The following is a 23,423-nucleotide window of genomic DNA, read 5'->3' on the forward strand; positions in this document are numbered from 1 at the left end:
CACAGGTGACACAGGTGGCACAGGTGACACACAGGTGGCACAGGTGACACAGGTGACACAGGTGACAGGTGGCACAGGTGGCACAGGTGACACAGGTGGCACAGGTGACAGAGGTGACAGATGACACAGGTGACACAGGTGACAGATGACACAGGTGGCACAGGTGACACAGGTGACACAGGTGACAGGTGACAGGTGGCAGAGGTGGCACAGGTGACACAGGTGACAGGTGACACAGGTGACACAGGTGGCACAGGTGACACAGGTGGCACAGGTGACACAGGTGACAGGTGACACAGGTGACACAGGTGACAGGTGACAGGTGACACAGGTGGCACAGGTGGCACAGGTGACACAGGTGGCACAGGTGACACAGGTGACACAGGGCACGGAGCTCTCCTCTTTATTGCACACGCAGGGAGGGGACCCCGCTGTCCCCAGCCGTGCCACCTCTGCCATCCAGCAAGGACAGGGCCGGCTTCCAGAGGACAGGGACCCGCCGGGGGGGCTGGCGGTGTCCCTGCGTGTCCCCGAGGTGTCCCCAAGGTCACTTCTTGAGGAGCTGTGCCCGGGCCCGGTTGAGCTTCTCGGCCACGGCGCCGTCGGTGCCGGGGGAGCACCGGGCCAGCACCAGGCTCATCTCGGCCTCGTTCTTGCGCTCCACGGCCGCCTCGGCCGCCTGCTCCAGGTCCCTGCGGCGCCAGGGAGCCGTGAGGGGACAGTGTGGGACAGGGGACAGCGTGGGACAGGGGACAGTGCGGGGCAGGGGACAGCGCGGGACAGGGGACAGCGTGGGGCAGGGGACAGTGTGGGACAGGGGACAGCGCGGGGCAGGGGACAGCGTGGGGCAGGGGACAGTGCGGGACAGGGGACAGCGTGGGGCAGGGGACAATGCGGGGCAGGGGACAGCGTGGGACAGGGGACAGCGCGGGGCAGGGGACAGCGTGGGACAGGGGACAGCGTGGGACAGGGGACAGCGCGGGGCAGGGGACAGCGTGGGACAGGGGACAGCGTGGGGCAGGGGACAGCGTGGGACAGGGGACAGCGCGGGGCAGGGGACAGCGTGGGACAGGGGACAGCGTGGGACAGGGGACAATGCGGGGCAGGGGACAGCATGGGGCAGGGGACAGCGCGGGGCAGGGGACAATGCGGGGCAGGGGACAGCGTGGGACAGGGGACAATGCGGGGCAGGGGACAGCGTGGGACAGGGGACAGCGCGGGGACGCGGCTTCTCGTGGCTGTCCCACCGCCCCGGCCGCTCCCGGGGTCCCCGCGGGCGTCGCCCCCTCCCCAATCCCCCCTGCTGCCCCGCTGGGAGCCCCACTGTGTGCTGCCACATCCCCACGAGGGTCCCGGGATGTCCCCATGAGGGTCCCCTGGATGTCCCCCACCCACGAGGGTCCCCTGGATGTCCCACGAAGGTCCCCGGGATGTCCCCCACCCCGAGGGTCCCCTGGATGTCCCCATGAGGGTCCCTGGGATGTCCCCCACCCCGAGGGTGCCCTGGATGTCCCCACGAGGGTCCCCTGGATGTCCCCATGAGGGTCCTCAGGATGTCCCCCACCCTGAGGGTCCCCGGGATGTCCCCACAAAGGTCCCCGGGATGTCCCCATGAGGGTCCCCTGGATGTCCCCCACCCACGAGGGTCCCCAGGATGTCCCCACGAGGGTGCCCGGGATGTCCCCACAAGGGTCCCCTGGATGTCCCCACAAGGGTCCCCTGGATGTCCCCACGAGGGTCCCCGGGATGTCCCCCACCCTGAGGGTCCCCTGGATGTCCCCACAGGGGTCCCCTGGATGTCCCCACGAGGGTCCCCGGGCTGTCCCCACAGGGGTCCCCTGGATGTCCCCACGAGGGTCCCCGGGATGTCCCCCCCGGCGCACCCCACGAGGACGAAGGCCTTGACGCGCTGCTCGGGCGGCACGCGGGGCGCGTATTTCTTGGCCTCGTAGCGGTTGTGGTGCTTCACCGCCACCTCCACGAAGGGCTGGGGAGGGAGGAAGGGCAGGGAGAGGTGAGGAAGAGGAGGATGGAGGGGCTGGAGAGGGGAGGAAGAGGATGGGAGGGTGGGAGAGGGAAGAGTGTGGAAGAGTTGGAATGGGGAGGAAGAGGATGGAAGAGATGGAGAGGGAAGAAGAGGATGGGAGAGATGGAGAGGGGAGGAAGAGGATGGGAGAGATGGAAAGGGGAGGAAGAGGATGGGAGAGATGGAGAGGGGAGGAAGAGGATGGGAAAGATGGAGAGGGGAGGAAGAGGATGGGAGAGATGGAGGGGGAAGAAGATGGGAGGGCAGAAGGGAGGAAGAGGATGGGGAGATGGAGAGGTGAGGAAAATGGTGGAAGAGCAGGAATGGGAAGGGAATGGAGAGATGGAGAAGGGAGGAAGAGGATGGGAGAGTGGGAAAGGGAAGAACATGGGAGGGCAGAAGGGAGGAAGAGGGCGGGAGAGATGGAGAGGGGAAGAAGAGGATGGGCAATTTGGAGAAGGGAGGAAGAGGATGGAAGAGCAGGAATGGGAAAGGAACGGGAAGGGAATGGAGGGATGAAGAAGGGAGGAAGAGGGCGGGAGAGATGGAGAGGGGAAGAAGAGGATGGGCAATTTGGAGAAGGGAGGAAGAGGATGGGAGGGTGGGAGAGAGGAGGAAAAGGATGGTGGAGGTGGAAAGGGGAGGAAGAGGATGGGAATGCAAGGATGGGAGGGCTGGAGAAGGAGGAAGAGGATGGGGAGATGGAGCAGGAAAGAAGGAGATGGCAGAGCTGGGGAAGGGAGGAAGAGGACGGGAGAGATGGAATTGGGAGGAAGAGGGTGGGAGGGTTAGAGAGGAGGAAGAGGATGGTGGAGGTGAAAAGGGGAGGAAGAGGATGAGAGGGAGAGGATGGGCGGGTTGGAGAGGGAAGAAGATGGGAGGGCAGAAGGGAGGAAGAGGATGGGGAGATGGAGAGGGGAGGAAAATGGTGGAAGAGCAGGAATGGGAAGGGAATGGGAGAGATGGAGAAGGGAGGAAGAGGATGGGAGAAACGGAATTGGGAGGAAGAGGACGGGAGGGTTGGAGAAGGGAGGAAGAGGATGGCAGAGCTCAAGAGGGGTGGAAGGGGATGGGAGAACTGGAATGGGGAGGAAGAGGATGGGAAGGCAAGGATGGGAGGGCTGGAGAAGGAGGAAGAGGATGGGAGGGTTGGAGACAGGGAGAAAAGGGTGGGAAGGACAGGGAGGAAGAGGATGGTGGAGCTGGAGAGGGGAGGAAGAGGATGGTAGAGTGGGAATGGGGAGGAAGGGGATGGGAGGGCTGAAGGAGGCAGGAAGAGGCTGGGAGAACTGGAACTGGGAGGAAGGGGATGAGAAGGCAGGGAGGGGAGGAAGAGGATGGTGGAGCAGGAGAAGGGAGGAAGAGGAAGGGAGGGCAGGGAGGGGAGGAAGAGGATGGCGGAGCAGGAGAAGTGAGGAAGAGGAAGGGAGGGCAGGGAGGGGAGGAAGATGCTGGCAGGACAACGAGCAGCCCAAGCTCTCACCAGGTACCCAATGGGCGACTTCTTGCTCTTGGAGAACTTCTCCATCTCCTCCCAGTCCCCGCGCGTGGCCAGGGCGTTGATCTTCAGCCACCAGTACCTGGGGAAGGGGCACAGGGGGTCGGGGCTGTCCCTGGAGCCCCCCCAGCCCCAGCCCAGAGCCCGTCCCCACCTCTTGTCCGGGATCCTGAAGTCCCGGTAGAGCTGCTCGGCGCGCTTGTGGTGCCCGTCCAGGATGAGGGTGGCCACGGTGTCGTGCAGGGACAGGTCCAGGTAGGGCTTGTCCAGCTCCTCCTGCAGGTGCCGCTGCAGCCGCAGCAGCTTGATCTGCTCCTCCGTGGCCTGGGGACACGGGGACAGCTCCAGGGGCGCTGGCCCAGCCTTCATGTCCCCAGCCCCGCCCTGGCCCAGCCTCGATGTCCCTGTCCCAGCCTCGATGTCCCCAGCCTCGCCCTGGCCCAGCCTCGATGTCCCCAGCCCCGCCCTGGCCCAGCCCCAGAGTCCTTGTCCCAGCCCTGAGGTCCCTGGCCCAGCCTCGATGTCCCCAGCCTCGCCCTATCCCAGCCGTGTAGTCCCTGTCCCAGCCTCGATGTCCCCAGCCCCGCCCTGGCCCAGCCTCGATGTCCCTGTCCCAGCCTCGATGTCCCCAGCCCCACCCTGGCCCAGCCTCGATGTCCCTGTCCCAGCCTCGATGTCCCCAGCCCCACCCTGGCCCAGCCTCGATGTCCCTGTCCCAGCCTCGAGGTCCCCAGCCACGCCCTGGCCCAGCCCCAGAGTCCTGGTCCCAGCCCTGAGGTCCCTATCCCAGCCTTGTGGTGCCTGTCCCAGCCTCAGTGTCCCCAGCCCACCCTCAAAGTCCCTGTCCCAGCCCTGAGGTCCCCTATTCAGCCTCAAGGTCTCTGTCCCAACCTTGGGGTCCCTGTCACAGTTCCAGGGTCTCCATCCCAGCTTTGGGGTCCCTGCACAAGCCCTGAGGTCCCCGATCCAGCCTTGGTGTCCCTGGCCCAGCCTCAATGTCCCCAGCCCAGCCCCAGGGTCCGCATCCCAACCTGAGGTCTCTTTCCCAGCCCCGTCCCACCCTTGGGGTCCCTGTCCCAGCCTCAATGTCCCAATTCCAGTCCCAGAGTCCCTGCCCCAGTCCCAGGGTCCCTGTCCCAGCCTTTACTGTCCCTGTCTCAGCCTCAATGTCCCCATCCCAGCCTCAGGGACATTGTCCCAGCCTCAGTGTCCCAATTCCATCCTTGGTGTCCCTGTCCCAGCCTCAATGTCCCCATCCCAGTCCCAGAGTCCCTGTCCCAGTCCCAGGGTCCCTGTCCCAGCCCCAGGGTCCCCATCCCAGTCCCAGGGTCCCCATCCCAGTCCCAGGGTCCCTGTCCCAGTCCCAGGGTCCCCATCCCAGTCCCAGGGTCCCTGTCCCAGTCCCAGAGTCCCCATCTCAGTCCCAGAGTCCCTGTCCCAGTCCCAGGGCCCCCATCCCAGCTTTGGGGTCCCTGTACCAGCCCGGCCCCATCCTCGATGTCCCTGTGCCAGCCTCGATGTCCCCATTCCAGCCATGCCCCTGGACAGCCAACCTTGTCCCCAAGGCAGGCACAGGTGACCTTGTCCCTGGTGTCCCTGGTGTCCCTGGTGTCCCTGGTGTCCCTGGTGTCCCTGGTGGCACCTGGGCACTCTCACCTTGGCAGCGAAGTCGTTCTTGGCCTTGTAGAACTCGTCCAGGGCGTTCTGCAGCGCGGCCACGCGGCCCTCGATCCGCTGGGAGCGGCACAGGGACGGCACAGGGACACGGCACGGGCATGGGGACATGGCACGGGCATGGGGACATGGCATGGGCACAGGGACATGGCACGGACACGGGGACATGGCACGGACATGGGGACACAGCACAGGCATGGGGACACGGCACGGGCACGGGAACAGGGCACGGGCATGGGGACATGGCATGGGCACAGGGACATGGCATGGGCACGGGGACATGGCACGGACACAGGGACATGGCACGGGCACGGGGACATGGCATGGGCACGGGGACATGGCACGGGCATGGGGACATGGCATGGGCACGGGGACATGGCATGGGCACGGGGACATGGCACGGGCATGGGGACATGGCATGGGCACAGGGACATGGCACAGACATGGCACGGACACGGGGACATTGCACGGGCACAGGGACATGGCACGGGGACACGGCATGGATGTGGTACAGACACGGCACGGTCATGGCATGGACACGGGGACATGGCACAGACATGGGGACATGGCACGGGCACAGGCATGGGGACATGGCACAGACATGGCACGGACATGGTACGGACATGGGGACATGGCATGGGCACGGGGACATGGCACGGGCACAGGGACATGGCATGGACACGGGGACATGGCATGGACATGGTACGGACACGGCACGGGCACGGGGACACGGCACGGGTACGAGGACATGGCATGGACATGTCACACACACGACACGGGGATGTGGCATGGACACAAGGACATGGCATGGACACGGAGACATGGCACGGACATGGGGACATGGGGACATGGCATGGACATGGGGACACGGGGACGTGGCATGGACATGGGGACATGGCATGGACATGGCACGGACACAGGGACATGGGGACATGGCACAGACATGGCACGGACATGGGGACATGGCACAGACACGGGGACATGGCACAGGGACACAGACAAGGACATGGCACAGGGACACAGCATGAACATGGCACAGGGACATGGCACAGACGTGGCACAGGGACACGGCACAGGGACATGGCACAGGGACACAGCACAGGGATGGCACAGGGACACGGCACAGGGACACGGCACAGGGACATGGCACAGACGTGGCACAGGGACACAGCATGGACATGGCACAGGGATGGCACAGGGATGGCACAGGGACACAGCATGGACATGGCACAGGGACATGGCACAGGGATGGCACAGGGACACAGCATGGACATGGCACAGGGATGGCACAGGGATGGCACAGGGACACAGCACAGGGACACAGCACAGGGATGGCACAGGGACAGGGCACAGGGACAGGGCACGGACACGTCATTCCCTGGGTGGGATCCCCGGACAGCTCCTGAGCCCTGGGCAGGATCCCACACCTGGCACACGGGCACGGTCCCCCACAGCCCCAGCGTGCAAACTGGCGAGTGCCCGTCCCCAGAGCCCCATTCCCACATCCCAAATCCCAGAATTCCCAGATCCATCCCAAATCCTGCAATTCCCCCATCCCAAATCCTGCAATTCCCCCATCCCATCCCTGCCATTCCCTCCATCCCAAATCCCAGAATTCCCAGCTCCATCCCAATCCCTGCCATTCCCCCACCCCAAATCCCAGAATTCCCAGATCCATCCCAATCCCGCAATTCCCCCATCCCAAATCCTGCCACTCCCCCATCCCAAAACCCGTAATTCCCAATTCCATCCCAAATCCCACAGTTCCCCCCTCCCAAATCCCAAACCCCAGACCCCAAACCCCCCCAAAACCCCACATTCCCAAACCCAGACCCCCATTCCCCCATCCCAAATCCCAGATTTCCCAGCTCCATCCCAATCCCTGCCATTCCCACATCCCAATCCCCCAGTTCCCAGCTCCATTCCCCCATCCCAAATCCTGCCATTCCCTCTATCCTAAATCCCCATTTCCCCATCCCAAATCACACAGTTCCCAATTCCATCCCAAATCCCACAATTCCCCCAGACCCCAAACCCCACACCCCAAACCCCGCTGACCCTCTGGCAGTAGCCCCCCAGCACGTGCAGGTTGCCCAGCTCCTGGTGACCCCCTGAGCCCCCCCAAACCGCCCCCAAAACCCCACATTCCCACATCCAGACCCCCATTCCCCCATCCCAAATCCCACAATTCTCCCCATCCCAAATCCTGCAATTCCCAGCTCCATCCCAATCCCGCAATTCCCCCATCCCAAATCCTGCTACTCCCCCATCCCAAAACCCGCAATTCCCAATTCCATCCCAAATGCCACAGTTCCCCCCTCCCAAATCCCAAACCCCAGACCCCAAACCCCCCCAAAACCCCACATTCCCAAACCCAGATCCCCATTCCCCCATCCCAAATCCCACAATTCCCCCAAACCCCAAAGCCCCGACCCCAAACCCCGCTGACCCTCTGGCAGTAGCCCCCCAGCACGTGCAGGTTGCCCAGCTCCTGGTGGTTGTCGTCCTGGTTGTACAAATCCTTCAGCGTCTCCCGCTCCTGGTGCCGGCAGAACTGCGGGGACAAGGGACATTCGGGGTCAAGGGACAGCCAGGGGGTCACGGGGACACCTTTGGGGTTTTTGGGACACCTTTGGGGTCAAGGGACTCCTCTGGGGTCAAGGGACACATTTGGGGTCAGGGGGAGACCTTTGGGGTCAAGGGGACACCCAGGGGGTCAAGGGAGACCCAGGGGTTCAGTGGGACACCTTTGCAGTCAAGGGACATCTTGGGGTCAAGGGGACATCTCTGGGGTGAAGGGGACACCTTTGGGGTCAGGGGGACTCCTTTGGGGTCAAGGGGACACCTTTGGGGTTTTCGGGACACCTTTGGGGTCAAGGGACTCCTCTGGGGTCAAGGGACACCTCTGGGGTTTTTGGGACACCTTTGCAGTCAAGGGACACCTTGGGGTCAAGGGGACACCTTTGGGGTCAGTGGGACACATTAGGGGTCAGGGGACATCTTTGGGGTTTTCAGGACACCTTTGGGATCAAGGGGACATCTTTGGAGTCAATGGGACAGCTTTGGGATCAAGGGGACACCTTTGGGGTCAGGGGGACATCTTGGGGTCAGGGGGACATCTTGGGGTCAGGGGGACACCTTGGGGTCAAGGGGACATCTCTGGGGTGAAGGGACACCTTTGGGGTCAAGGGACTCATTTGGGGTCAAGGGACTCCTTTGGGGTCAAGAGGACACATTAGGGGTCAGGGGGAGACCTTTGGGGTCAAGGGGACATCTTTGGGGTCAGGGGGACACCCAGGGGATCAAGGGACACATTTGGGGTTTTTGGGACACCTTTGCAGTCAAGGGACATCTTTGGGGTCAAGGGGACACCTTTGGGGTCAGGGGGACACCTTGGGGTCAAGGGGACACCTTTGGGGTTTTCAGGACACCTTTGGGGTCAAGGGGACACCTTTGGGGTCAAGGGGACACATTAGGGGTCGGGGGACACCCAGGGGGTCAAGGGGACACCTTTGGGGTCAAGGGGCCATCTTTGGGGTTTTTGGGACACCTTGGGGTCAAGGGGACAGCTTTGGGGTCAAGGGACACCTTGGGGTCAAGGGGACACCTTTGGGGTCAAGGGAGAGCCAGGGTGTCAAAGGAAACCTTTTGGGGTCAAGGGACACCTTTGGGGTTTTGGGGGAGTCACTGCCCCAGAGTTCCTCAGGGGTTTTGGGGTGGGGGTCACTGGCTGGGGAGGGTGTCAGGGGTTTTTGGGGGGGTTCAGGGGGTTTTTGGGGTCTCTGGCCCTCACCTGGCGGTACAGGCTCTGCTCTCAGGGGTTTTTGGGGTCACTCAGGGGTTTTTGGGGTCACTCAGGGTTTTTGGGGTTTTTGGGGTGCTGACCTGGCGGTACAGGCTGTGCTCTCAGGGGTTTTTGGGGTCACTCAGGGGTTTTTGGGGTCACTCAGGGGTTTTGGGGTTTTTGGGGTGCTGACCTGGCGGTACAGGCTCAGGGCCACGGGCTGGTTCTGTAGGGTCATGAAGAAGGAGCCGCGGTTGAGCTCGTTCTTGAGGTGCAGCACAACCGTGTACACTGCGGGGCCGGGAACGGGGTTGGGGACAGGGACAGGGTTGGGGACAGGGACAGGGTTGGGGACACGGGGGTTGGGGACACGGGGACAGGGTTGGGGACAGGGACAGGGGTTGGGGACAGGGACAGGGACAGGGACAGGGTTGGGGACACGGGGGTTGAGGACAGAGGGGTTTTTTGTTTGGGTTTTTTTCCTGCACCTCCCAATCCCTTCCGTGCCCCCCTGACCTTCCACGTGATTCCCCAGACCCCAAAATGGTCCCAAGGAGCTCCCCAAAGACCCCAAAATGAGCCCAAGGAGCTCCCCCAGACCCCAAAATGAGCCCAAGGAGCTCCCCAAAGACCCCAAAATGAGCCCCCCAAAGACCCCAAAATGATCCCAAGGGGTTCCCCCAGACCCCAAAATGATCCCAAGGGCTTCCCCCAGACCCTGTAACTTCCCCAAGGTGCTCCCCCGATCCCAAAATGTTTCCAATGAGCTCCCCAAAGACCCCAAAATGATCCCAAGGAGCTCCCCCAGACCCCAAAATGATCCCAAGGAGCTCCCCCAGACCCCAAAATGAGCCCAAGGGGCTCCCCCAGACCCTATAACTTCCCCAAGGTGCTCCCCCTGATCCCAAAATGTTTCCAAGGAGCTCCCCAAAGACCCCAAAATGATCCCAAGGGGCTCCCCCAGACCCCAAAACGCTCCAAAGGGGCTCCCCCAGACCCTATAACTTCCCCAAGGTGCTCCCCCTGATCCCAAAATGTTTCCAAGGGGCTCCCAAAGGACCCCAAAATGATCCCAAGGGGTTCCCCCAGACCCTATAACTTTCCCAAGGTGCTCCCCCTGATCCCAAAATGTTCCCAAGGGGCTCCCACAGACCCCAAAATGGTCCCAAGGGATTCATCCAGACTCCAAAATGATCCCAAGCAGGTCCCCTAGACCCTATAAATCTCCCAAGGTGCTCCCCTCAACCCCAAAACATTCCCAAAGGGCTCCCCCAGATCCCAAAATGTTCCCAAGAGGCTCCCCCAAATCCCCAAACGTTCCCAAGGGACTCCCCAAAGACCCCAAAATGTTCCCAAGGGACTCCCCCAGACCCCAAAACACTCCCAAAATGTTCCCAAATAGCTCCCCTAGACCCTATAACTCTCCCAAGGTGCTCCCCCCAACCCCAAAATGATCCCAAGCAGCTCCTCTAGACCCTATAACTCTCCCAAGGTGCTTCCCCACGCCCAAAACATTCCCAAGAGGCTCTCCCAGACCCCGAAACGGTGCCAAAAGGCTCCTCCAGACCCCAAAACATTCCCAAAAGGCTCCTCCAGACCCCAAAACAGTCCCAAGGGGCTCCCCAGACCCCAAAACAGTCCCAAAAGGCTCCCCCAGACCCCAAAAGGTTCCCCTAGACCCCAAAACATTCCCAAAAGGCTCCCCTAGACCCTAAAACGGTCCCAAAAGGCTCCCCCAGACCCCAAAATTCTCCCCCAGAGCCCAAAACATTCCCAAAAGGCTCCCCCGGACCCCAAAGGGCTCCCCTAGACCCCAAAAGGCTCCCCTAGACCCCAAAATTCTCCCCCAGAGCCCAAAACATTCCCAAAAGGCTCCCCCGGACCCCAAAAGGCTCCCCCAGACCCCAAACCCGGGCCCCGCTGTCCCCTCACCCAGGTCGGTGTCCCCGCTCTCGATGGCTTTGCCCAGGGCCAGCTTGCTCCGTTTCATCTTCAGCAGCAGCGGCACCTGCTCCCCGCTCCGGGGCTCGTACTCCAGCAGCTGGGCAGGGGACAGCAGTGTCACCCGGGGGTGGCAGCGCCACCCCGCGTCCCCTCCCCGGGCCACCAGCCCACCTTGATGGCCAGCTCGGCGCGGCCGCAGTCGTAGGCGCGCGTGGCGATGTCCGAGTACGAGATGCCCGCCGCGTCCCCGAGCTTCTGGTTGATGGCCTGGGCCACCTCCTCGTCCGACTTGTCCTTCTGCTGCACCTGTGGGGACACTGAGGGGCGTCCCCAGGTGTCCCCAAGGCGGGCTGGGGGTGTCCCCAGGGGTGTCCCCTCACCTTGTAGCAGGCCCAGTGTGCCAGGATGCGGCTGACGCCCTGCATCTCCGGCAGGCGCAGGAACTCGCAGATGCGGATGGCCAGCGGGTACAGGCGGCGCAGGACCAGCCTGGGGACACCGCGGGGACACGGACGTCAGGGGGGACAGGGACATCAGGGGGGACATGGAGGGGTCAGGGGATGTGGAGGGGTCAGGGGGAAATGGGGGGAAAGGGGACACCGGGGGGACAGGGACACCGCGGGGACACGGACGTCAGGGGGGACAGGGACGTCAGGGGGGACATGGAGGGGTCAGGGGGATACTGGGGGAAAGGGGACACCGCGGGGACAGGGACGTCAGGGGGGACAGGGACGTCAGGGGGGACATGGAGGGGCCAGGGGACGTGGAGGGGTCAGGGGGAAATGGGGGGAAAGGGGACACTGGGGGGACAGGAGGCACAGGGCAACAGGGACACTGTGGGGACAGGGACATCAGGGGGGACATGGAGGGGTCAGGGGGAAATGGGGGGAAGGGGGACAGCAGGGGGACAGGGGACATGGGGGGACAGGGACACCGGGGGGTCAGGGACATCAGGGGGGACATGGAGCGGTCAGGGGGGTACTGGGGGAAAGGGGACATCAGGGGGACAGGGGACACAGGGGGACAGGGACGTCAGGAGGGACATGGAGGGGTCAGGGGGATACGGGGGGAAAGGGGACACAGGGGGGGACAGGGGGCACAGGGGTACAGGGACATCAGGGGTGTCAGGGGACATGGAGTAGTCAGAGGGAAATGGGGGGAAAAGGGGACACAGGGGGGACAGGGACATCAGGGGGACATAGAGGGGTCAGGGGGATAGGGGGGGAAAGGGGACACAGGGGCACAGGGGACAACAGGGGGGACATGGGACATGGTGGGACAGGGGACATGGGGGGAACACAGAGACACATGAGGGGTCGAGGGGACACATTGGGGGTCAGGGGACACATGGAGGGGACAGGGGACACACAAGGGGTCAGGGGACATGGGGGGACAGGGGGCTATGGGGAGACAGGGGGACATGGAGGGGACAGGGGGACATGAAGAGGACAGGGGACACTATGGGGATGGGGACACCAGGGGGGTCAGGGGGACATGGAGGGGACAAGGGGACACCAGGGGGGTCAGGGGGACACCCAGAGGGGCCCCAGGGAATTGAGGAGCTGGGTTGGGTTTGGGAGGTCCCCAAGTGCTGGGAGCTGCTCAGCCCCTGGATATGGGAATGGGATGGGGGATGTGGGATGGGGGATGTGGAATGGGGAATTTGGGATGGGGGATGTGGGATGGGAAATGTGGGATGTGGGATGGGGGATGGGGGATGTGGGATGGGGGATGTGGGATGGGGAATGTGGGATGAGGAATTTGGGATGGGGATGGGGAATGTGGGATGGGGAAATTGGGATGGGGAATTTGGGATGGGGATTGAGGGATGGGGGATGGGGAATGTGGGATGGGGAATTTGGGATGGGGGATGTGGAATGTGGGATGGGGAATGGGGGGCATGGGGATGGGGAATGTGGGATGGGGGATGTGAGATGGGGAGTTTGAGATGGGGGATGTGGGATGGGAAATGTGGGATGGGGAATGTGGGATGGGGAATTTGGGATGGGGGATGTGGGATGGGGAATGCAGGATGGGGGATGTGGGATGGGGAATGCAGGATGGGGATGGGGAATGTGGGGTGGGAACCTCAGGACGAGGAATGTGGGGATTTTGGGATATGCAACACAGGATGAGGATATTAGGACAGGGACTGTGGCATGGAGAATTCGGGAACCGCGGGAAGGCTCGGGACGCTGCCGGGGCTGTGGGGCTCTCACCTGTCCAGCAGCACCTCGATGGTGAGCTGCTTGTATCTGTAGGGACAGTCAAGGCTCATTTGGGATCACAGCTGCCCCGGGAACGCCCCGACCCCACTGCAGGCAGGAGGATACTGGGTGTAGGTGAGCGGGATCCCGATCTGGTAGTCCCGGATGGCGTTGAGGACCCGCAGGTCCTGGCACATGCGCACGAACCCCTCCGGGGGGAACTTATCCAGGAAACACTTCCCAAAGGAAGCTGCCTGTGGGATCAGGGGGGGGGAAATCAGGGAAAATCCTTCAGCTTCATGCTCCCTCCTCCTCCTCCTGCTGCTGGCTCACCCTCAGCAGGGATTTCTGGGTGTCGGGCTCGTGCTCGTAGCCCGCGGCCTCGATGCACTGGCCCACGGCCTCGGGGAGCAGCTGCTGCTCCCGGATCTCCCGCAGGTACTCGTCGGCCTTCTGGCTCTCCTTCTGCAGGAAAAGGGGAATGGGGAAAGCCCGGGAATCCCTGGGAATTCCTGGGATGCCAGCCTGGCAGGGCTCTCTGGGAAGGGGACGTACCTCGTACTCCTTCTGTGCCTCCAGCAGCAGAGCGCCCGGAGCCATGGAGGCGATGCGGAAAATCTCCTGGCTGGCCTCTGCAGGGACGGGCACAGAACGGGCATGAGGGGCTGCTCCAGCCCGGGGCTGGCACCTGATCCCACTGCCAGGACCTGGCAGCACCCTACAGCTTCCATGATCCCCTCCAGCACCGGGATTGTGGAATGGGTTGGCTGGGAAGGGACCTTAAACCCCATCCTGCTCCCACCCCATCCTGCTAGCCCGGGGTGGATCCAAGCCCCGAAGTCCAGCCTGGCCTTGGACACTGCCAGGGATCCAGGGGCAGCCACAGCTGGGAATTCTCTGGGAATTCCCAGCCAGGAATTCCTGGCCAAGATCCCAGCCCAATCTCCCCTTTCCCACTGGGAGCCATTCCCTGGCTCCTGTCCCTCTGTCCCTTCTCCCCAGTCCCTCTCCAGCTCTCCTGGAGCCCCTTCAGGGACTCTGAGGATTCCCTGGAATTTTCCCTTCTCCAGGGGAACATCCCCAGCTCTCCCAGCCTGGCTCCAGAATCCCGGAATGGTTTGGGTGGGAAGGGACCTTAAATCCCACCCAGGTGTCCCACCAGGGGACACCTCCCACCATCCCAGGTGGATCCAAGCCCCAATGTCCAAACCTGCCCTTGGACACTGCCAGGGATGGAGCATGCACAGCTCCTCTGGGAATTCCTGGGCCAGGTTCCCACATGCCAGGAGGGCAGGGAACGCACCTGGGATCTCGTGCAGGAACTCGTGGGAGCTGCGGGACAGGATGCGGACCCCGTCCAGCTCGGGCACCAGGAAGGAATCCTCATCCAGGACAAAGCTGGGCTCCTGCTAAGGGCTGGGCACGGACACGGCTCCGGGGGCAACCCCGGCACCACCGGGACAGCACCGAGGGACGGGAATCCCGTGGGATGGGGGAGGGCCTGGGGGATCCCATGGGATGGGGGAGGACCTGGGAACATCCCATGGGATGGGGGAGGACCTGGATGGGGGAGGACCTGGGAACATCCCATGGGATGGGGAAAGGGCCCGGGAACATCCCATGGGATGGGGAAAGACCTGGGAACATCCCATGGGACACAGGAACGACCTGGGAGCATCACATGGGATGGGGAAGGACCTGGGAACATCCCATGGGATGAGGGAGGGCCCAGGAACATGCCATGGGACAGGAAAAGGACCTGGGAGCCACTGTGGAGGTTGGGAGCATCCCATGGGACAGAAAAGGACCTGGGAACATCCCATGGGACAAGGGAAGGACCTGGGAGCCACTGTGGGGCTTGGGAACATCCCATGGGACAGAAAAAGACCTGGGAGCATCCCATGGGAGAGGGGAAGGACCTGGGAGCATCCCATGGGACGGGGAAAGGACTTGGGAACATCCCAGGGAACAGAAAAGGATCTGGAAGCCACTGTGGGGGTTGGGAGCATCCCATGGGATAGGAAAAGGAAGGGATGGGGAAAGGACTTGGGAACGTCCCATGGGAGAGAAAAGGACCTGGGAACATCCCGTGGGACAAGGGAAGGACCTGGGAGCCATTGTGGGGGTTGGGAGAATCCCATGGGATAGGGAAAAGACTTGGGACCATCCCATGGGAGAGGAAAAGGACCTGGAACCATCCCATGGGACAGGAAAAGGACCTGGAAGTCAGAGTGGGGTCGGGAACATCCCATGGGACAGAGAAGGACCTGGGAACATCCCATGGGACAGGAAAAGGATCTGGGAACATCCCATGGGACAAGGGAAGGACCTGGGACCATCCCATGGGACAGGAAAAGGACCTGGAAGTCAGAGTGGGGTCGGGAACATCCCATGGGACAGAGAAGGACCTGGGAACATCCCATGGGACAGGAAAAGGATCTGGGAACATCCCATGGGACAAGGGAAGGACCTGGGACCATCCCATGGGACAGAGAAGGACCTGGGAACATCCCATAGGACAGGACAAGGATCTGGGAACATCCCATGGGACAGAGAAGGACCTGGGAACATCCCATGGGACAGGAAAAGGACCTGGGACCATCTCATGGGACAAGGGAAGGACCTGGGAACATCCCATGGGACAGGAAAAGGATCTGGGAACATCCCATGGGACAAGGGAAGGACCTGGGACCATCCCATGGGACAGGGAAGGACCTGTGAGCACCCCCTGGTTCAAGGGCAGGCCCTGGGAGCATCCCTGGGGCCAGAGCACCGAGGGGACCCGCGGGGCAGCGGCCTGGGTGCCAGGGGAGGTGGCAGCAGCCCCCGGCGTGTCCCCTGTCCCCAAAGGATACCGGATGCACTCCGAGGAGTTGCCCACCACCATCAGCTGCCGCTCCCAGGCCAGCACCACGGCTCGCTGCCGGCTGCGGGGCCGCGTGCACCTGCGGGACCGCACCTGCGGGACCCCAAGCCCTAAAGCCCGGCCCCGGGGACCCCCAAAGCCGCAGCGGGGACACCCCGGGGGTGCCACAGGGCTGGGGGTGCCAGGCGGGCACTGCCAGGGACGGGGACGGCCCGCTCACCAAACCATCTGCTGGGGCGGGGAGCGCACGCCGGTGTGGAACTCACAGAACTTCTCCTGTGGGAGAGGAGAGGGGTCAGGGACACACCCGGATGGGAACTGGGAATGGGGGGACTGGGAATGGGGGAACTGGGAATGGGGGAACTGGGAATGGGGGAACTGGGAATGAGGGGACTGGGAATGGGGGGACTGGGAATGGGGGAACTGGGAATGAGGGGAATTGGGAAGGGGGGAACTGGGGATGGGGGAACTGGGAATGGGGGAATTGGGAATGTAGGGAATTGGGAATGGGGGAACTGGGAATGGGGGAACTGGGAATGGGGGAATTGGGAATGGGGGAATTGGGAATGGGGGGACTGGGGATGGGGGAACTGGGAATGGGGGAATTGGGAGTGAGGGGAACTGGGAATGGGGGGAACTGGGAATGTGGGGAATTGGGAATGTGGAGAACTGGGAATGTGGGGAACTGGGAATGTGAGGAACTGGGAGTGAGAGGAACTGGGGCAGGCCAGGGGAGCTCACCTTGAGCGAGGCTGTTCCCATCCAGACGGTGCCGGAGTCGGAGAAGAGGGCGAGGTGCCGGTGGGTGAAGGACACGGCCACGCGCAGGAACGGCCCCGCCGAGGGGCTCAGCCCGGGGGGCGTCTGCCAGGACAGCGGAGTCACCGGGGGACACCGATGGGGACACCGGAGTGACCCCCCAGTGACACCATCAGGACAGCGGGGTCACCAATGGGGACATCAGAGTGACCCCAGAGTGATGTGGTCAGGACAGGGGCGTCACCATGGGCACCACTGGGGTCTCAGAGTGACCCCCAAGTGACGAGGTCACCAATGGGGACACCAGAGTGACCCCCAGTGACGTGGCCAGGACAGGGGGTCCCTTCCCACCCGCTCAGCCCTCGGATCTGTTGGTGCCTGGGAGAGTGGGGGGAAGGGGTGGGAGAGAGTGGGGGGGGGCTGGAAGCATCCCATGGGATGAGGAAGGATCTGGGAACATCCCATGGGATCAGGGGAAGGGTCTGGGAGCATCCCATGGGATGAGGAAGGATCTGGGAACATCCCATGGGATCAGGGGAAGGGTCTGGGAGCATCCCATGGGATCAGGGGAAAGATTTGGGAGCATCTTATGGGATCAGGGGAAGGGTCTGGGAGCATCCCATGGGATCAGGGGAAGGATCTGGGAGCATCCCATGGGATCAGGGGAAGGATCTGGGAGCATCCCATGGGATCAGGGGAAAGATTTGGGAGCATCTTATGGGATCAGGGGAAGGGTCTGGGAGCATCCCATGGGATGGAGAAGGGTTGGGAGAATCCTATGGAACAAGGAAAGGATCTGGGAGCATCCCATGGGACAAGGAAAGCACCTGGGAATATCCTATGGGGTGGGAAAAGGACCTGGGAATGTCCTGTGGGGACTATCCCATGGGACAGAAAAAGGACCTGGGGATGGGAAAGGAACTGGGAGCATCCCATGGGACAAGGAAAGGATCTGGGAGCAACCTAAGGGACAAGGGAAGGATCAGGGAACACATGGAACAGGGAAAGGACCTGGGAACATCCTATGGGACAGGAGGGACAGGAGAAGGACTTGGGAATATCCCATGGGATAGAAAAATGACCTGGGAGCATCCCAGGGGACAGGAGGGACAAGGGAAGGACCTAGGAGCATCCCATGGGATAAGAAAAGGACCTGGGAGCATCCTGTGGGGTGGGAAAAGGAGCTGGGAATATCCTGTGGGACAGGAGGGACAGGAGAAGGATTTGGGAATATCCTTTGGGATGGGAAAATGACCTGGGAGCACCCAAGGGGACAAGGGAAGGAGCTGGGAACATCCCAAGGGACAGGAAAATGACCTGGGAGCATCCCAGGGGACAGGAGGGACAGAGGCGGCACAAGGAAAGCACCTGGGAATATCCTGTGGGATGGGAAAAGAAGCTGGGAGCATCCATGGGACAGGAAAAGGACTTGGGAATATCCCATGGGACAGGAAAATGACCTGGGAGCACCCAAGGGGACAGGGGAAGGATCTGGGAACATCCCATGGGACAGGGGAAGGACTTGGGAATATCCCATGGGACGGGAAAATGACCTGGGAACATCCCAGGGGACAGGGAAAGGACTTGGGAATATCCCATGGGATGGGAAAATGACCTGGGAGCATCCATGGGGACAGGGGAAGGAGCTGGGAACACCCCAAGGGACAGGACAATGACCTGGGAACATCCCAGGGGACAGGGAAAGGAGCTGGGAACACCCCAAGGGACAGTGGGGACAGTGGGGACAGTGGGGACAGTGGGGACAGCGCAGCCCCATCCCAGGTTGCCTCACCAGCACGGAGCAGGAGGTGTTGTCCAGCAGGAAGAGCTCCTGTCCCATGGCCAGCAGCACCATGGTCACCCTGTCCTGGGCCAGCACGGCCCAGCACGGCGGGGGCTTCTGCAGCCCTGCGGGGACAGCGTGACAGCCCGGGGACACGGGCAGGCAGGGACAGAAGAGGGACAGCGGGGGACAGTGGGATAGGGACAGGAAAGCAGTGGGGGCAAGGGGGGACAGAGGGGACAGGGAGTGACAAGGGGGGATTGGGGACAGAGGGCACTGAGGGATGGTGGGACAAGGAGGGGACACATGGGACAAAGCGGGGACAGGGGTAGACAGAGAAGGACAGAGAGGGACAGTGGGGACAGAACAGAGGGGCATGGGGGACAGCGGGGATTGGGGACAGAGGGACAGAAGGGGAACAGGGAGTACAGAAGGGGACAGAAGGGGACATGGGGACACCCACCAGGCACCTCGGGCAGGCGGCGCAGCTTGAGGTCGTCGATGTTGGTGGCGAGGGAGAAGCGCAGCGCTCCCGTCAGGATGGCCACGCCCGTCCCGAACTCCGTGTGGAAAACCTGCGCCTCCAGCACGTGGTTCTGCAGCACCTCCTGCAGGACACGGCGGGGAGGGGACACCTTTGGGGACACCTCTGGGGACACCGGGGCTCGGCTGATGCAGGCAGCGAGGAGGGGAACGTTCTGCTCTCCGGGATGGATCCCAGCTCCTTCCCGAGGGATGGGGCAGCCCCTGGCTCCCCATGGTGCCCCCAGGAGCCGGTTCTGCATCCCCCCAAACCCCACCCAGGGCATCTCACAAGGGGCAGAAGGAGGGGGAAATGGAGGAGATGAGATGGGGCGGGATTTTGGGAAGGAATTCCTGGTTTGAGGGTGAGGAGGGGCTGGGATGGAATTCCCAGAGAAGTTGAGGCTGCTCCTGGATCCCTGGGAGTGTCCAAGGCCAGGCTGGACAGGGCTTGGAGCCACCTGGGATGGTGGAAGGTGTCCCTGCCCAGGGTAGGGGTGGAAAGGGATGGGCTGTGAGGTCCCTTTCCACTTGCCCCATCCCAAATCCCATCCCAAATCCCGTTCCCTCACGTTTCCCATGCTGAAGTGCCGCTTGAACTCGCAGAACAGGTTGTAGACCAGGACGGTCCCGTCCTCCTGGATGCACAGCAGGTCCTCCCCCGCTGTCCAGCCCAGGTGCACCAGGTGGCCGCTCTTCCACTGGGAATGGCACGGGAAGGGTCAGCCCCGAGCCAGGGATGGCCCTCCAGGGACACACCTGGGCTAGCTGAGGTCTGACAGCTTGTCCAGAGCTTGGACACCTCACCTGGAGATCCAACACCTCACCCAGAGGTCCAACACTTCACCCAGAGCTTGGACACCTCACCTGGAGATCCAACACCTCAGCCAAAAGTCCTAAATCTCATCCAGAGAACTGATGCCTCATCAGAGGTCCAACACCTCACCCAGAGGTCCAACACCTCACCTGGAGGTCCAACACCTCACCTGGAGATCCAACACTTCACCCAGAGGTCCAACTCCTCACCCAGAGGTCCAACACCTCACCTGGAGGTCCAACACCTCACCTGGAGATCCAACACTTCACCCAGAGGTCCAACACCTCACCCAGAGGTCCAACACCTCACCTGGAGGTCCAACACCTCACTCAGAGGTCAAACACCTCACCTGGAGTTCCAACACCTCACCTGGAGGTCCAACACCTCATCCAGAGGTCAAACACCTCACCTGGAGTTCCAACACCTCACCTGGAGGTCCAACACCTCATCCAGAGGTCAAACACCTCACCTGGAGTTCCAACACCTCACCTGGAGGTCCAACACCTCATCCAGAGGTCAAACACCTCACCCAGAGGTCCAACACCTCACCGGGAGTTTCAACACCTCACCCAGAGGTCCAACACCTCACACAGAGCTTGGACACCTCACCCGGAGATCCAACACCTCACCCAGAGGTCCAACACCTCACCCAGAGGTCCAACACCCTATCCAGAGGTCCAACACCCCACCTGCCCTGGCTCTGCAGGTCCCTGCAGTCCTGGCACTGTCCCTCCACTGCCCCATGTCCCCCTCAGCCCCGGCAGGGGGGAAGGAGGATGTTCCTGTGGCTCCAGTCCTCATCCCATCCTCCTGTCCCACCCCTGGGCAGCAGGGAAAGGATTCTCCTGCTCCAAACCCATCCCACCTTCTTCTTCCACCCCTCATCAGCAGGGAAAGGATTCTCCTGCTCTAAACCCATCCCATCCTCTCCTTCCATGCCAGGGCAGCTCCCTCTCCCCTGTCCCCCAAACCCGGGCGTGTCCGTCCCCCCCGGCTCACCGGGACACTGGCCAGGAGCAGCCCCGAGGCCGAGTAGATCTCCAGGAGCGGGCGGGCGCCGGGGGTCTTGTCCCGCCGGGAATTCCTCAGCAGAGCTGGGACGAGGAGGGGACAGTCCCTGAGCCATGGGCGCCACAGCCCCGGCTCGGGGAGGGGGGCTCGGGGGGCTGCACCCACCTATGGGACCCCCGTACGGGGCGGCGGCCACCACGCAGTCCCGCAGGTCCTCCCGCAGCCCCCATTCCATGGAGTAGAGCTCCAGCTTCCTGCCGGGACACGGAGAGATGGAGGGATGGATGGATGGATGGATGGATGGATGGATGATGGATGGATGGATGGATGGATGGATGGATGGATGGATGGATGGATGATGGATGGATGGATGGATGATGGATGGATGGATGATGGATGGATGGATGGATGATGGATGGATGATGGATGGATGGATGATGGATGGATGGATGGATGATGGATGGATGATGGATGGATGGATGGATGATGGATGGATGATGGATGGATGGATGGATGGATGGATGGATGGATGGATGGATGGATGATGGATGGATGATGGATGATGGATGATGGATGGATGGATGGATGGATGATGGATGATGGATGGATGGATGATGGATGGATGGATGGATGGATGGATGGATGGATGGATGATGGATGGATGGATGGATGGATGATGGATGGATGATGGATGGATGGATGATGGATGGATGATGGATGGATGATGGATGATGGATGGATGATGGATGGATGGATGATGGATGGATGATGGATGGATGATGGATGGATGGATGGATGGATGGATGGATGGATGATGGATGGATGGATGGATGGATGGATGGATGGATGATGGATAGATGGATGGATGGATGGATGGATGGATGGATGGATGGATGATGGATGATGGATGGATGGATGGATGATGGATGGATGATGGATGGATGATGGATGGATGGATGGATGATGGATGGATGGATGGATGATGGATGGATGATGGATGGATGATGGATGGATGGATGATGGATGGATGGATGGATGATGGATGGATGGATGGATGGATGATGGATGGATGGATGGATGATGGATGGATGGATGGATGGATGATGGATGGATGGATGGATGATGGATGATGGATGGATGGATGATGGATGATGGATGGATGGATGGATGGATGATGGATGGATGGATGGATGATGGATGGATGGATGGATGATGGATGGATGGATGGATGATGGATGATGGATGGATGGATGGATGATGGATGGATGATGGATGATGGATGGATGGATGATGGATGATGGATGGATGATGGATGATGGATGGATGGATGATGGATGATGGATGGATGGATGATGGATGATGGATGGATGGATGATGGATGATGGATGGATGATGGATGATGGATGATGGATGATGGATGGATGATGGATGGATGGATGATGGATGGATGGATGATGGATGGATGATGGATGATGGATGGATGATGGATGATGGATGGATGATGGATGGATGATGGATGGATGGATGATGGATGGATGGATGATGGATGATGGATGGATGGATGGATGGATGATGGATGGATGATGGATGGATGATGGATGGATGATGGATGGATGGATGATGGATGATGGATGGATGGATGATGGATGGATGGATGATGGATGGATGGATGGATGATGGATGGATGGATGATGGATGATGGATGGATGGATGGATGGATGGATGATGGATGGATGGCAGGCACAGAGATGGGAAAGCCACAGAGGGTGCCCACCCCCAAACCATCCCTGGGACACCCCCGACAGACCCCTGGGGCCCTGAGATCCACAGACACCCCAGGAACTCCCATACACCCCCAGGGATCCCCCAGACCAGCCCAAGGAGCCGGGGCCACCTCAGGACCCCCCCACAGGACCCTCCTCTCAGCCAGCCCCAAGACCACCCTAAGACACCTCAACCGTACCCAGGACCCCTTCCCAGCCGGCCCCGAGATCCATGGGCACCACGAGACCCCTCCAAGAACCCTCAGAACCGCACAGCCACCGCCGGGACCCCCATCCCAGCCAGCCCCACGGCTACCCCAGACCCTCACCCCAGCCCTCTCCGGGACCCCCTTTTCCAGCCCTGCCATCCCCATTCCCATCCCTGGCATTCCCCCGAGCACCCCGGAGCCCCCCAAGCACCACCGGGACCCCCGAGCAGCCCCGGGACCCCCGAGCACCCTCAGGCCGGTGCCGCCGCCGCTGCCCCTCACCGGTAGAAGGTCTCCTCGCCCAGCGGGTTCCAGTTGGCCGTGTAACAATCCATGGCGCGGCCGGGACGGGGGAACGGGGATGGGCTGAGGGGGACGGGGACCGGGACCGGGACCGGGACCGGGATCGGGACCCGGCGGTCCCGGCGCTTCCCTCACCGCGCCACGCCCCGCGCGTCGCGCCGTGACGCCGGGCTGGGCGCCGCCATCTTGGGTGAGGGCACGGGCAGGTGAATGGGGAACCGCCGCCATCTTGGGTGAGGGCAGTGAGAAAGGGGAAC

At 61.8% G+C, this 23,423-nt stretch overlaps 1 protein-coding gene across 1 annotated transcript; it reads right to left on the reverse strand.

The window, feature by feature from the left end:
- Positions 1–380: 380 nt before the first annotated feature.
- On the reverse strand, positions 381–23,325 carry VPS16 (VPS16 core subunit of CORVET and HOPS complexes). Its single transcript, XM_053976496.1, has 24 exons — positions 23,146–23,325; positions 21,057–21,145; positions 20,880–20,974; positions 19,636–19,764; positions 19,005–19,149; positions 18,551–18,666; positions 16,741–16,863; positions 16,220–16,275; positions 15,989–16,078; positions 14,437–14,531; positions 13,689–13,765; positions 13,467–13,598; positions 13,260–13,387; positions 13,146–13,181; positions 11,307–11,415; positions 11,098–11,232; positions 10,915–11,023; positions 9,176–9,273; positions 7,648–7,752; positions 5,181–5,258; positions 3,679–3,848; positions 3,510–3,606; positions 1,884–1,987; positions 381–692 (listed from the first exon to the last, which is right to left on the reverse strand). The coding sequence occupies exons 1-24, from the start codon at positions 23,196–23,198 to the stop codon at positions 548–550; spliced, it is 2,514 nt and encodes an 837-aa protein (XP_053832471.1). The 5' UTR covers positions 23,199–23,325; the 3' UTR covers positions 381–547.
- Positions 23,326–23,423: the final 98 nt, after the last annotated feature.

The sequence above is a fragment of the Vidua macroura genome, chromosome 4, assembly GCF_024509145.1.
Source record: "Vidua macroura isolate BioBank_ID:100142 chromosome 4, ASM2450914v1, whole genome shotgun sequence".
NCBI lineage: Eukaryota > Metazoa > Chordata > Aves > Passeriformes > Viduidae > Vidua > Vidua macroura.

Bases quoted from the DNA above. Each gene is read 5' to 3' on its own strand.
- VPS16 (XM_053976496.1), bottom strand. From the start codon at position 23,198: ATGGATTGTTACACGGCCAACTGGAACCCGCTGGGCGAGGAGACCTTC. The intron at 11,416-13,145 runs GTGAGAGCCCCA...CGGTGTCCCCAG, and splicing joins ATCGAGGTGCTGCTGGACAG to GCTGGTCCTGCGCCGCCTGT. The intron at 7,753-9,175 runs GTCAGCACCCCA...TTGTCCCCGCAG, and splicing joins CCCTGAGCCTGTACCGCCAG to TTCTGCCGGCACCAGGAGCG.